General features: G+C 39.3%; 2 protein-coding genes across 2 annotated transcripts in view; both read left to right on the top strand.

The window, feature by feature from the left end:
• LOC139120728 (NEDD4-like E3 ubiquitin-protein ligase WWP1) overlaps nucleotides 1–11,641 on the top strand; it is a 13,466-nt gene extending 1,825 nt beyond the window's left edge. Inside the window, exons 2-7 of the mRNA XM_070685266.1 lie at nucleotides 4,368–4,649; nucleotides 5,256–5,540; nucleotides 7,818–7,938; nucleotides 8,603–8,698; nucleotides 8,920–9,015; nucleotides 9,658–11,641. Coding sequence (XP_070541367.1) covers nucleotides 4,418–4,649; nucleotides 5,256–5,540; nucleotides 7,818–7,938; nucleotides 8,603–8,698; nucleotides 8,920–9,015; nucleotides 9,658–9,778 — 951 coding nt within the window. The 5' untranslated portion in view covers nucleotides 4,368–4,417 and the 3' untranslated portion in view covers nucleotides 9,779–11,641. The remainder of the gene's footprint in view (nucleotides 1–4,367; nucleotides 4,650–5,255; nucleotides 5,541–7,817; nucleotides 7,939–8,602; nucleotides 8,699–8,919; nucleotides 9,016–9,657) is intronic.
• A 3,263-nt stretch (nucleotides 11,642–14,904) lies between these two features.
• The window catches only part of LOC139150302 (histone H4), a 312-nt gene continuing 216 nt past the window's right edge, over nucleotides 14,905–15,000 (top strand). The window contains exon 1 of the mRNA XM_070722597.1: nucleotides 14,905–15,000. This exon is cut by the window's right edge and continues 216 nt beyond it. Coding sequence (XP_070578698.1) covers nucleotides 14,905–15,000 — 96 coding nt within the window.

Raw genomic sequence — 15,000 nt, 5'->3', positions numbered from 1 at the left:
AGGAACACCTGGACATTGATTTTGCAAATGGAATCCGTGAAGCTATAGGCCTATATCTTTTCAAAATTCTATGTAACTTTTGCACTTTTCACTAAGACAGGGTCACTGTTGGCTATTGGACCATTCTGTTAGCGCTTTGTTCCTTCTCAAATGATCTAGTACTTCTTTCAACCTGACACATCGTTTCCGTATTTGGTAAATGTTTACTGGACCCTGTCTCTCCGTTTTCTCTCGTTCTTTGAAATCATAATGCTATGGTTCTCTAAAATTCTACCCGTGCAGGTAGTATGCGCCTCGAAACTGAAAGATTTAAACTTTTGCTCAACTTTCCTAAATTAAAATTTCGACCATTCTCTTACCAAATCAACGATAAAAATCAGGGGTCACCGAGCAAAGTTTGGAACAAGCAAACAAATAACTCAACATTTGCAATATTTGAAATTCAAAATGGCCGCCATCTTTGTGTTAACTCTATGGGGTAAAAATAAAATTTTGGATTTTCCGAAAACTAAGCCGGTGAAAGTTTTTCTTTCTCCAAGGGCGTCAAAATGTACCCCCACAATTGGTAGATCAGAAAAGAATGGTAGAAATTTGAGAGTCTGAATATCTGTTCCGGAGGCGCGTTCTACCTTAAAACAGAAATGGCGATTTTAGATCAGTGCGAACTCTTCATTGGTTCCAACCATTCCGTATACATAGCGCAGGATATTGTCTTGCTTAAGTACTCCTAGCAAATATTTGAAAAGCTGTGTTTGGAAACCCCGTCGACCAAATAATGGGAATCGACCGACACGTCCATGTGAGTACAATAAATACATTTTCTGATGACGTGATTATCACTGCAAAGCCATTGCTGCTGCGTTTGCCAATTTTCGATAACAGCGGCGCGCAAACATAGCCTCACTCTGAACACACACTGGTGAATAGGCAACTACCTACCTTTTGACAAGAGTGAATATTTATAAATATGGCTGTTTACCGAGGCGTTGCCCGGAGTCATTCCCCTACCGAATCGGTGGGCTGTGTGAATTGAAGGTTGGGCAGACGATCAATTCTGCCAGTGTGAGTGCCTTCACAAAGTAACGGTGACTTTTGAATACCTGAAGCGAAACTTCAAATGCCGTATTATATAAGTCTATAGTCATGCAGCGAGGTAAAAGCGCTGACGCATACACTACTGTACATTCTGTGCTGTTTTGTAAACTTATTTTTATTCAAGACTTCTTGTCGAATTCAGTTATTTTTATTACTCGCAAACTGAAAGCTTTCGGTTCAAATTTTACAATGTGCGACCAGAGACAGTTGACTGTCTGTAACACAAAAGGGGTAGACGACTGTTTCATTCACCGGTTGTTCGCAATAAATCTTTACGGTTTCAAACCGTATTGACACGATCTTGTTTAACAAGATTGTACCTACAAAGGAGAATCGCGCGATCGATTCACACAACAGGCGTCATAGATTTCATCGCTGTTTCTCAGGTTATGGTTTAGACATGGGGTTTTATCCGCTGAAAAGACCATACAATGAATGGTAAGAAGTCTCGAACCACGTAATTTTGGCCAAGATTTTGTAGTACAGGTAATTCGATGGTACGCACATCCGAAGTCCTCATTCAGAAAGCGAAAGCCCATTTACAGGTTGAGGTACCCATCACCCATTCCTATCCAGAGTGTGAAAGTCAATGTACAGGATGATGAACCTATCACCCACTATCCCTCCAGTGGGTGACATCCCATGTACAGGATGATGTACCCATCACTCACAACCTTTCCAACGGGTGAAACTCCATGTACAGGATAAGGTACCCATCATCCACTACCCTGATCCATCGGGTGAAAGTCCATGTACAGGATAAGGTACCCATCATCCACTACCCTGATCTAACGGATGAAAGTCAATGTACAGGATGACATGAGGTATCTATCACCCACTATCCATCCAGTGGGTGACAGTCCATGTACAGGATGATGTACCCATCACCCACTACCCTGATCCAACGGGTGAAACTCCATGTACAGGATGAAATACAGTGTCTATCACCAACTACCCATTCAACTGGTAAAAGTCAATGTACATGAGTACCCATCACCCACTACCCCTCCAGTGGGTGACAGTCCATGTACAGGATGATGTACCCATCACTCACAACCTTTCCAACGGGTGAAACTCCATGTACAGGATAAGGTACCCATCATCCACTACCCTGATCCAACGGGTGAAAGTCAATGTACAGGATGACATGAGGTATCTATCACCCACTATCCATCCAACGGGTAAAAGTCCATGTATAGGATTAGGATGAGGTACCTTCCACCAACTACCAATCTAGTAGGTGAAAGTTCATGTACAGGGTGAGGTATCTATCACCCACTATCCAATTAAACAATAGGTAGTATGTAGTGTCTTGCTCAAGGGCACAACGCTATGCCAGAGTCCTTAACTTACCATCGTCTGATATATGTACGCTACTCTACACGCAGGTCTCGAACTCATCACCTTCGAAACGAGAATTCAGTTCGTCTCCAGTACTCATAGCTGTGATGCCCCTCCATTAAACACGTATTGTTATCGTTCAACTCTTTACTTGTACGATGTTGAAAATAGATTATAAAGACATTTCGAAATTTATCAGTAAAGTGTCATCATTTTTGTATGACGTAATAGGATGAACCATGACATGTACAATCTACTGTTGACAGTTTGATGTCCCCCTGAGAATTGTCAAAATGGAGGTATTCTTGCCAGAATGGAGGTAGTAAACTTTGAAGAGGTCTAGCTAGAGTATAAAAAGTGTGATTTAGTTATTTGACGGGACTTTCTGTCGAGGACACAAGTTCCAGCGGACGGGGAGCGTTTGTTAGATGGAGAGTTTTCCTGTACTGGGGATTAGGGTAACTGAATTGGAGGGGGATTTTCAAAAAGAAATAGGAGATTTGTCAGGTCATTCATGTCCCGTCTAAGTTTTATTCCGTCCAAAATAATTTTAAAAGATGGAAAATGTCGATGCAATAGACCTCTGTTGTCAATTTCTTGAAATTGAGTTGTCTGCCCACTGTACACCAACCATCCAAACGTACAGAAATATACAAATATTTGCAAGCGAAGCTAAAGAGAAGTGTGCCTTCGGCACTTCAACCGAAAGGTGAAAACAAACTTTCCTGGCGTCGTCAACAAACAATCAATCTGCTTTAAAAAAATGAAAGAATAGAGAGATAGATTGGTTGTTTGGTGTATATTTCATGCTACATCAATCACAATCAATCAACTAATCGAAAATTTCACGCACCAACGAAATGGGACAAATCGCTGAGCCTTGCATGCGAACATTAATGACGTATTTGAGTAAATACTGCATCATGTCAGTATTTACAAATGATGGATCTTTTTTGACACAGCCTGGTAAAAAGGTCATTACATTGTCATCCCTATGAAGCACTGATGCTTTTATAGCAATGTCTTCAATGTTTAGTATCGCTTTGAATTGAAGCTATTTGTCATCTACTTCATACTATAACCGTGACATTTAAAGGTATTGTCACCTGTTCCAATTTTGCCACAGTTACCATGGAAAGAGAAAATCTAACAAATCATAGATTTTAAGCGGGTGGCAGCTTTTTAAAAACAGCGCCCTCACATGGGCATTTTGAATACCAAGGAACGCCCTTTGACCATATATGGGCATATTTAGATTACAGGTGACTGTATACCTTTAATGGTCATAAAGAACCACACAGAAAAATGGATAAAAACTAGTATACCTATGTTGTGTTCCTTCAATAGCTTTTATGTGTTTATTCGCTATCTTGTATTTCATTTTCAAATTGTACGAATGTGAAAACATACATTTTGTTCCCGAAACGTTTTTCTTTACTCTGAAATTGTGTGAATTTTTTTCCTACAGATTTTCGACCTCAGTCTGCATACACACCGTCCAATGATTTACAGGACGAACCTCAGTTTGGCATTGTAAATCGATGGAGCAACTCACTGAATTGATAGCAAACAATAGGCAATATCGCTGTCCTTTCATGGTCCATTAATTTTTGCATTCAGGGTCTATGCACTTCTGAAAAGTCCTTGAAAATGAAGGGAGGTTTCGAAAACTGATGATCCACCAACCATTTCCGAATTATAAAATGATACGATGAATCTTAAATATGATAAGCGAAATTATTATAAATTGATATTTGGAAAATTGTATTTTGGAACTCAAAAAGTCCTTGGAAATTTTTGAAACAGTCCATGAAAGCCCTTGCATTTTCAGTGACTCTCAGTGTATGGACCCTCAGATCAGCTTGACCCCGTAAATCGCCCACAATACTAGCTCGAACTCAAAAAGTCTGCCAATTTTGCTTTCACCACAGTTGCCGATAATCATCAACTAATGTTCCTGTGACCCCTGAACCCTTCCACAATGTCATCGCCGATACATCAACTCTCATCTAGACGCTTCAACATTTACCCAGGAAACAAATCATTCGAGACATTCAGCGACTTCGAGCCGCTAATCAGCCGTCGGCCGTTCACAGCCGTTCCGGTTCAGACACAGGGGACGCCCAAATCACGGCCGTCGTCGGGCGCTTCAAATCTGTTGCCGAGAAGGGCCAGGACAGCGCCCCCAAGACTATCAAGGAAGCAAGACCAAGGTGGGGGAAATGAATTTTAAGTATGAATCAACTACTTAAAATGAATATCAGCCGCCACTATATAACTGTCTATTCATTCAGCATAAGTTTTGAACATAATATACTAATTACTAATGGTTCCTCTAGGGATGCACCATTAGGTTGTAGGAGGGGTGTTCAGAATGAGTTAGACTGTTTCTTTCTTCACAGTGTCGACACATTTTTTTCAGGGAGAGAGAATGTGTCCTTTTTACAAAAACTTCTTAACCCTTGTAATTTTCAAGTCATTTTAATATTTTTCAGATGCTTTCACACTGTTGACCATCACTCCCAAGATTCCAAGGGGCACTCCTTGATCCATCCATCCATGCATGCATGCATTCATGCATGCATCTATCCATCGATCTATTGATCCGCCCATCAATTCGTCCTTTCGTCAATATGCCCATACAATCCTCCCTGTATTCATAAGTGACTTTTTCCATCCATCCGTCCATTCATTCATCCATCCATCCATCCATCCATCCATGCATGCATTCATCGATTCATTCGTTCATCCCTCCATTCATTCATTCATTCATTCATTCATTCATTCATTCATTCATTCACAATTTACGATTCTTTCAGGTCTCGACAAGAAATCGGAGGAAACGCCGAAGAAAGAAGACGAAGAAAAAATATCAACTGAAGACGACATCGCTGCATTCTCTCAACACATAAAAAATATCCACCATGCCTCCCTAGGTTCATTTCCAGAAGGCGAAAATGGTGAGTCAGAAGCTGATGCAGCCAATAGAAATGAGGAAACTGCGAAGGCTGGGACTGATGATACATCAGCTGGGGTGTCAAGAGAATCGACAATAGCGAGTAAGAGGCAATCAAGAACACCCACTAGGACGCCAACCAGAACACGTAAGTTGAAAATTCACATATCATGATTTCAGTTTGAAATTAAGGGGGAAAAATACATTTCAATAATATATCTTGTTTAAACTGTAACACGAGATACAGCTATTTGCAGAAGGCAATACTTGGAGACCATTATCTATCCATCCATCTATCTATCTATCTATCTATCTATCTATCTATCTATCTACAGGGTTTGCTCTGGCTACTCAAGCTGATTAGCCTTTCTGGCTAATACAGTGTGAACACAAGTAGCCAGATTTTTTCGAGGGACGGGGTCAAGGGTCACATATATTAGAGGGTCAAAGGTCATACAATTAATCACATAGACAAAACATTTCAGAACTTAAAGTCAGCCACTTTCTTATCATTATGTATCCCCAGGCTCAGTGCTGCTTACTTCAATAAAAAATGGCTACTTCACATCAAAACTTTCATGCATGATTACTGAACACCACTCTAATTTTCAATAACTTTCAAAAATTGACCAGCAAATTGTAAAGGACACAGAAGTTACAGGAAAAATAATATTTTCGAGATCTTCATGTACTGGAATGCCATGATCACATTGAACTGAGCAACGATTTCCAAGCTTAATTGACACAGTATTTTATATTGCTGTTTCAAATCAAACTGATGAAACAATTTCCTTGATACAGAAGTGACATTTTGGTATTTGACGCAAAATTATTCTAAAATATGCAAAAAATTGACATCTTGGTAATTTAATATTTGTGACAATGACTACTCGGCTTGCACTGCACTGAATGGCCAGCCTGAACATGGAAATAGAACATGTGCACCTGCTTGTAGGTGAAAAGGTTCATTCACGGTAATGCCACAAAACAAAAGTGACTTTGATTCATTATATTGCTAACCACTGTCCCTCTCTATGATCAGACCGTAACTTTCCAAGCAACATTGTATCTACACATCACAAATTGCAAGTTCTGCAAGAACAAGGCCCGGTTCTAGACAGGCAGGAAATTCTCACGTAAACACAATACAGTTACGTGTATTTGTTATGGTTGATGTCACATGGGGTATACTGTTTACCGTTACGGCCTGAGTGACAACGAGAGTCTGCCGAGTGACATTCCTGAGGTCCCATTGGATTTTGACAGCAGTCTGCTTATTTGTCTAGCCTTGGAATACACTTAGTTTGTAGTAAAAGAGTTTTTTTGTGTGAACATGAAGTCTTTATACTGCTAAAGGAACGTACATCACGGCATGGAACCTGCACATGGCCGCTACATTTCACGATACGGCAACTCAACGTCTGAGAGACGTTGATGCTGAAGACCCCCAGCTTATTGTTTTTAGGTAACAGAGCATGCGCATCAAAGGAAAATTTAACCCCCAACTTCTATGGAAAAGACTATCACCAAATTCAACTCACTTCAGCTGTACGGACTCCGCGGCCGCGGTAACTTTATGCAAACGTACGCATTTTTGACACATTTTACCCAAATAAAAACCCACTTGCGTACAAAGTTTATGGCAAAACACTACCCAAGAAGTTAAAAAAAGTACCGCAATGCAACAGAATATCGGAGAACCATGGTCATAAAACCATAGAAGCCAGACTGTCTATGGTAGAACATTGTACGTTACAAATTTCGAGTCGCCAGTCTGGCGAATGATTTGGCCGACTGAGTCGCCAATGAGTCATCAATTCGCCATTTTGCCGTCTGGCGAGCGGTAGCGCGAACACTGTATCTATCTATCTATCTATCTATCTATCTATCTATCTATCTATCTATCTATCTATCTATCTATCTATCTATCTATCTATCTATCTATCTATCTATCTATCTATCTATCTATCTATCTATCTATCTATCTATCTATCTATCTATCTATCTATCTATCTATCTATCTATCTATATCTATCTATCTATCTATCTATCTATCTATCTATCTTTTCGTCTGTCTGCTTCTGTCTGTCTGCCTGTTTGTCTGTCTTTCTGTCTGTCTGTCTGTCTGTCTGTCTGTCTGTCTGTCTGTCTGTCTGTATGTATGTATGTATGTATGTATGTATGTATGTATGTATGTATGTATGTATGTATGTATGTATGTATGTATGTATGTATGTATGTATGTATGTATGTATGTATGTATGTATGTATGTAGCTTTCTGTCTGTCTCACACATCACACACTTTAACACATATAAACACGTATATACATGGTATAAAAACTGACGTACAGATTCACAGATACGTAATAAACGTGTCATTTTAAGGTGTTTCATTAAAGAATCGCTGATAATTTCACATTTCAGAAGTCCTTGACGAGCCCAGTTCTTCACGGCGAGGGTCAAAGGTCATCGTGGACCCGAGGTTAATATACGACAGAGAGTCGGAGAAAAACACAGTCCTGGATGACGAAACAGTGCAACCAGGGTAAGTTGAAGAGCCCAAGCAAAAGTGATAAGAAAATCGATAGCAAAATTTCAGCTGTATTTACAACACTGTAATTGTATGGACTGAAAGTCATATAGTCTCGTGTCTGTAAATTTTGCTTAGGATTTGAGTTTCCAGGGACAAGACAGGCTTGTTTGTGACAAAGCCACATTATGTTTCCTGGTTTATCAAAAAATAATGCTGTTATGGCGCTGATACAATTTTTAGTTTAGCATTGTGCGCAATATATTGTGCTGTCGACAGAAATTCGGACATTTGCCTGCCTTTGGCCTTTGTTCCTTACCACAAATTATGTTTGGAAACCTTTACGCGTAATTTTCGTCTTAGCATCGACAGAAACGCAGAACAATTTTGGCGTCATTCTTGTTCTGAAAGCATTGTCAAAGTTTCACACCAAAAAGAAACGTGAATGGTTATGGTACTATTCGGAATCAGTGTTATTTGGACATTCAACAAAAGCAGCTACAACTCTTGATTAATGAACGTGCATAATTACGAAACAATACTATTGAATTCAAAACTATGTGTTCCAATGCAGTATCTTGCTTGAAATTATGAGCCTGGAAAATTCAACCAAACACTGTTTTAAACAACGAAATGTTTTTCTGGTGTTCAATTGATATTTTCATTCTCTCAATTGAAGGTGGCTCAAGAGAAGGAATTGTTACGGATTCCCCTACTATGAGGAACAAGAGACTGAATCTGAAACCTGGGAGAAACCTCTGGTGCTGCCTAAATTGTGAGTCTGTTATGAATACTTCTACTAGTGTGTGGCATACAACCATATCTACGAGAGAGAGAGAGAGAGAGAGAGAGAGAGAGAGAGAGAGAGAGAGAGAGAGAGAGAGAGAGAGAGAGAGATTAATGTGACAAAATCTATAGAGAAAACGAACAGATGCTATGTTTGCGAAGTGACGCAAACGTTGTAATTCACGACAAACGTTTCTTATCACATTACAGCTGGGAAGAACGTTGTGACGACAATGGCTTTACATACTACATTGATTGTAAAACCGGATTTATCTCCTGGGAAAAACCTGAAATTCTCCCTTCTGGGTAAGTTTAATTCTCAAAATACATTTCAACGATGACATAAAAAATTATGTATCGTAAGTCCAAAGACTACTTTGGCTTCATGCAGCTCTATGATGCCGTGTGTCCGAAAGTATGAGTCTACATTGCCGTTGGCGGCGCTGTTTTGTTAGCGACATCACCTACCAATGCATTGAATCCGCCTCAGAAAAAGTCATATCAAAGTGGACAAGACATTGTGGGAATTATTAAGTTCAAGCGTTTTGATTAAAAAAACATTTATGGTCTCAAAACATTTCACACCTCGAAAATGACCTTTTGCTCCAACTTTCCTCGGGCAAACTTTAAAGTATTATCGTTCAAAATCAAGAATAAAAATTTTATGTCACCTTGAAAATTTTGGCGTAAGAGAAACACCTAATATATACTGATATTTGAAATTCAAAATGGCCGCCATCCCTGATTTGTCTCTATGAGGAAAATTAACTTCCCGATTTTCACATAAGTAAGCCAGTGAAAACTTTATTAGAACCATAAGCTTCAAAATGAACTGTCACAAGTGGCAGGCCAAAAGGAAATTTAAAAGTTTGAGAGTCCGATTATCTGTCCCCGAGGTGTATTCTGTCTTAATTTGTTTACATTTTGATTTTCTTATTTTTTGATCAGGTGGGAGAGACAGACGTCGAGTGATGGACGCTTGTATTATTTACACTACCACACAGACATCTCATCCTGGGACAAACCCAACGTCAATACTTTACAGACTCTACAATCATCAACCAGTTAAATCATTACAGTTTACTTACTTTACAAATATAAATGCGACACCTTGAAGGTTAGAAGATCAAATTTCCTTCGACGAAGCAGCAAAAAAATAAGCGATCTCTATCTTGCAATGGAATTGTGCTGTTACCATGAACTACGCCCTCTACTACTTACTCCCGTCACGTTTTCAAAGCAGTCGCCACTTATTCGAACCTTGCCGTGTATGGACTGAAGAATCTAATGTGCAGTTAATACGGACTGAAATTTGAAAATTTGTGGTCCGAGCAGGCAGAGCATCTTGGTTTGATCTGTGGTGGCGCTATACTCATCTCTGGCTACAAAGACATCTTTCAAGATGCGGAGTACAACCGCACCACGGTTTCTCAACCAACCCCAACCCCACCCCACCCGTAGAGTAACCGCACAGTAAGACATGACGTTCAAAGTTGTTATAAAGTGACTCGAAATACAAATATATATTCACACATAACTCTATATATGTGGCCAAAATTACGGATACTGAAATTTTAGCGTTATAGTGTCTTTATGTTGAATTGACAAAATGGATATTACAACTACAATTATGACAATTACGAATCCCCCACGGTGACTTACCGCCCTCAACGATACATGAAAATGGTATTCAGAGAAGGGTTGGGGCATTGATAATGTTATAATCAGACGCCTTTAAATGGTGAAATTCTTATAATTGAAGCAGGGGATTCATATACATGCATGAGGTCATGACCTTGATAATGAAGGGAGGCACGTCGGCTGGCTATGTGAGAAACTGAAATATATGTTGACAATTCATGAGAAATGGTACGTTGGGCACGGAACTTGTAGAATTTAAAGGGAAGTAGTCGTCGGAACTGCGCATGTGCAACTTTCTTGTTTACAAACAATGTATTTCATGCACTATATATAGATGCATCATGTCAAAATAGCTGCAACATTTAAATTTTACAATGTACATTAAGACAAACATGTTTTAACTTTCATCAATCGCCAACGTAGCTTGGATACAGTGTTTATATCGGTCGTAGGGGTCCCTAGCGACCTTTGAGCGCCGTTCTGACGACCACCGCCCTTTAAGACAATGGGATCTGTACACGGTTACTTTAGATGAGATACGAAAGGAATATACATTGGAAGTATTTTAACTTAATAGAATTCAGTGTATGACAAAACAGTGCTGAGACTAGTAACATCATCATCATCATCATCATCATCATCATCATCATCATCATCATCATCATCATCATCATCATCATCATCACTTGGAGCAACATTTTCGTCTTTTCTTTTCATGTCTACAAGAAATCTTTTATTTTGCTTAATATTTTAACTAATGTGTAAATACAATCCTAGAATACAGCTCATTTTATGATGGCATTATGTCAAATTTTAATAAAACTTTAAAATAAAAAGAAGCAGCAAATAATGAATGGTACAAAAAGATAAACAATAATTCTGCAACTTAATTTTGAATTTGCTAATTTCTTCGGAGTGCTATAGCGTAGTGTACAAAAAGAGTGAAGATACGGGGGCATGGATATATTTTGCATTAATCACCAGTAACTTAGGGAGTCGGAAGGTTGGACATCAGCATGTACAGTCCTCCAAGAAACTCTTTTGGACTACATCAACTTGATTGTGGCTACTTAAATGTCAAAATTTCCATGCATTGTGAAGTACTCTACGTCACATCATATCATAGCCGCAAGGCAATCAACGCATTGAACTTACGCATTCCAATGTTTTTTACACTACCAGTTTGATACAGAGGACCTAATTTCTACAATTTACAACCTTTATGTCAAATTTGTTGTGATTATTAATTATTAAATAAAACAAATCCGTCCACATGATTTCCTTAATTTGATTTACTGGGTTTATTATTTTTGTTGTACGATTGTTCATGCTTGTGATTGGTTCACCTGTGAGTATGGTGTTGGTTTACAGTGGATGTATGATTGGTTTGGAGAGACTTTCTATTAAAGTTTGAATTGAATCCTAAATTGCTGGGCAAACAGCATAACGCAGGGCCATGAATTCGTATGCGCTTGCCCCCTCACCCCATCGGCATCTACTTTTCCAGGTTACTAATTCCTCCGAACACACTTTGATGATCTTCTTTGCTGGCCGTAAGATGTAATGACCTCAAATTTCAAAATCAGGGAGTCCATCTATGATTAGATTTTCTTGCCGAAGATCTCCAGCTCCTGGACAAATGAAAGTCCTAATATCACGCGTACGTTTGCTCTAATGGGGAATGTTTAAGACGTCCTTGGATATTGGAAATACAAACTTTGTGCACTTGTGAGAGAGAGAGAGAGAGAGATAGAGAGAGAGAGAGAGAGAGAGAGAGAGAGAGAGAGAGAGAAGGAGAGAGAGAGAGAGAGAGAGAGAGAGAGAGAGAGGGGGGAGGGAGAGAGAGAGAGAGAGAGGGGAGAGAGAGAGAGAGAGAGAGAGAGAGAGAGAGAGAGAGAGAGAGAGAGAGAGAGAGAGAGAGAGAGAGAGACGCAACAGATGCAGAGAGACAACGACAAAGACAGGGAGAGAAAGGAGACAGGACAGACAGAAATTTGCCCGGGGAATTTGCTGTATGTGTTAATAATATTCATTAGGGGCGAAGAGTATCGATGGAACAGTTTAAATTTTGTCATGGGCATCTAATCACTATTTTCATACAATCGTGAAACTTTGGATGTAGCAAAAATATAGTAACTAACCGCCCATATTTTGATAAGTATGATTCGTACCGTAATAGTGTGATGTGAAGTAAAGTTGGCTCTCGTTGACAGGTTGTTGCAATGGAATATTACTCCCTGGAATCCGAGCCCAAAATAAAATCAGTGGAATAATTATTTTAATTTCTTACACAATAACTGCCACACCAACGCGCTCGACAAACTTTCTCAAGTACCCCCCCCCCCTGCAACAGGTTAATATTACCATACATTTAGTATACGGTAGGTTACTATTATGTGACTGTTCTGATATTAAAATATTACAACCTTGTGTAGTTATCAAATTGTAAAGAAATTGAAAAGAAGTGTTCATGCTGTTCAGAATCAGGATTAAGGGGAACTTCAGACCACAGTACGCGTAGATGGAGTAAATATATAGATCAGGCGACACAGGAATTAACGTTGCGCTCGAAATTTTATTTCCCCATGTCAGCCTGATGGCTGCCTGGGGCAACTCTTAGCTCCGAGAGCCTGGAGATATGCTCACTCCAAGGCCCCCAAAGTCTGACTCTCAAATTTACAATACTTTGTCGACAAGAAAACTTGCCAACGCTAGTTTCACAATGATTAATATGTAGTATGCATAAGACATGTAACAACGCCATTGTTTTAAATCCAAGCTGTGACAGTTCTGATAAAAGTTCGACAACATTGTCTTTCTATTGTCCAACCTTGCGTGAGACATTCCATGCATAATCATAGGAATTCACGAGACACGCGGGTGCCTGGAATGACGCTGCCATTGAATTTAAACAGAAGAGACTTGAAAATGTAATTTGCCTCCAATTTTGAAGAATTACACCTCTGGTAAATCGTGAGAATTCAAGCCCAAGTGGCGAAATGTTGAAATTTGGCGAATTACTAGAATGAAGATTTACAGTAACCGGTACAAATTATAGAAACATGACATCGTTCTTTCTCCCACAAAGGCTTGCCCTCAAGCCTTATAAAAGGTGTCTCAAATATAGATAGAATACAAAAATATTACATTTACACAAAATACACAAGGAAAGTACAGAATTTCAGAAGAACATCAAGTGGAAAGTACATTTTTTTTGTAATTAGAAATATGACATCGTACTTTGAAAATAATCGAATAATGTATGTGTTGCAGTGCTGATAGCAGATGTATACAAGCTGTATCGGGCAATGTCCGCGGTTATGTTTGTGATCAAAAGTTTCTCCCAGTGAGATCCGTTTCTAGAACAATTTCGATTACCATATTGACGATGTTCAAATTTAAAAACTAACTATTCAACTCTCCAACCCCCCAACCCTTCGTATCGGAGACGTCTTACGCGTAGCACTGCGGTCCTCCCTCTTGTGGAGTGACCCTGACAGGACATTCACTCAGAAACTAGAACTTTGACCGTAACTAGCAACTTGGACTCAGACAGACTCATGTATCAGCGGCTGGGCCGAGAGGCCTAGTAATGGTTCCGTATTCAATAAATAAGTTCCAGTTATACATCAACACTCGTCGTCAGATCCAGCTTCTTTCCTCTATGTTATGACATAGTCATGATTCAACCACAGTGTTGGGTTTTCACGCAAACATGCCATGGTTCTCTTGAATTTCCTTGAAGCGCTGGTATTGTGCAATACCTTTTACTACAAAAGAACACAAGGGTTAAGAATTGAGGGGCCTTGAACCGTCACGATGGGGGGAACGTTTAGCAGTATATGCGTGTGTCACAATCTTCTAACGAATTCACAGCACATTGACATTACACAAGGAAAATTCAAAGGATTTGTACAAACTTTGTCCACAGACTCATATATGTAAAAATTGTCATTCTTCAATACGCAGTCGGATTTGATTTAATATTAGACAAGGTCACTTGTCGCTTATCACTTGTCCATATATAAACTTTATGTTAACATTCTTGTGAACATGGAAATAGAATGTATGGAGTAGGTTTGTGTTTTACAAATCTCATAGATGCAAGATTATGATAAGGCTTTCATTCTCGCTTAGATTGTGGTCCGGGGGCTAATTTTTGAAAAACATAGCTCATATCTCGAGAACATGGAATAGTAGTAGGTCCATGGCGTGGACTTGTGTTGTCCTTCTCACAAAAAAAAAGTTTTCCGTAGTGCAAAACCCTCTCTGTACAATGGAAGTGCTTTTCATTTTCGTAGCACTTCCATGCACAATGGTCTACAATAGATTACCAACTTTTACTTCACACCTTTGCCTGATCAATGTTGCTAATATTATGCATTTACGGACAAAGGAAACAACGTGAGATCTTTTGTGTCTTAAAGGCGGGAAATATTAAATGTACTGTGATTGTTAACTTAATGTTAAATGGTGTTTTCTATTGCGTTCACAATTGCCCTATATAAAACTGACGTTGACCATACCAAGTTATCCGCATACTGAACTACAAACATGTCTGGTCGTGGTAAAGGAGGCAAAGGTCTGGGAAAAGGAGGCGCCAAGCGTCATCGTAAGGTTCTGCGTGATAACATCCAGGGTATCACCAAG

The sequence above is a fragment of the Ptychodera flava genome, chromosome 2 (genome assembly GCF_041260155.1).
Source record: "Ptychodera flava strain L36383 chromosome 2, AS_Pfla_20210202, whole genome shotgun sequence".
NCBI lineage: Eukaryota > Metazoa > Hemichordata > Enteropneusta > Ptychoderidae > Ptychodera > Ptychodera flava.
Note: the sequence above shows the minus strand (reverse complement) of the source record. Positions and strands in the feature narration are given on the sequence as shown.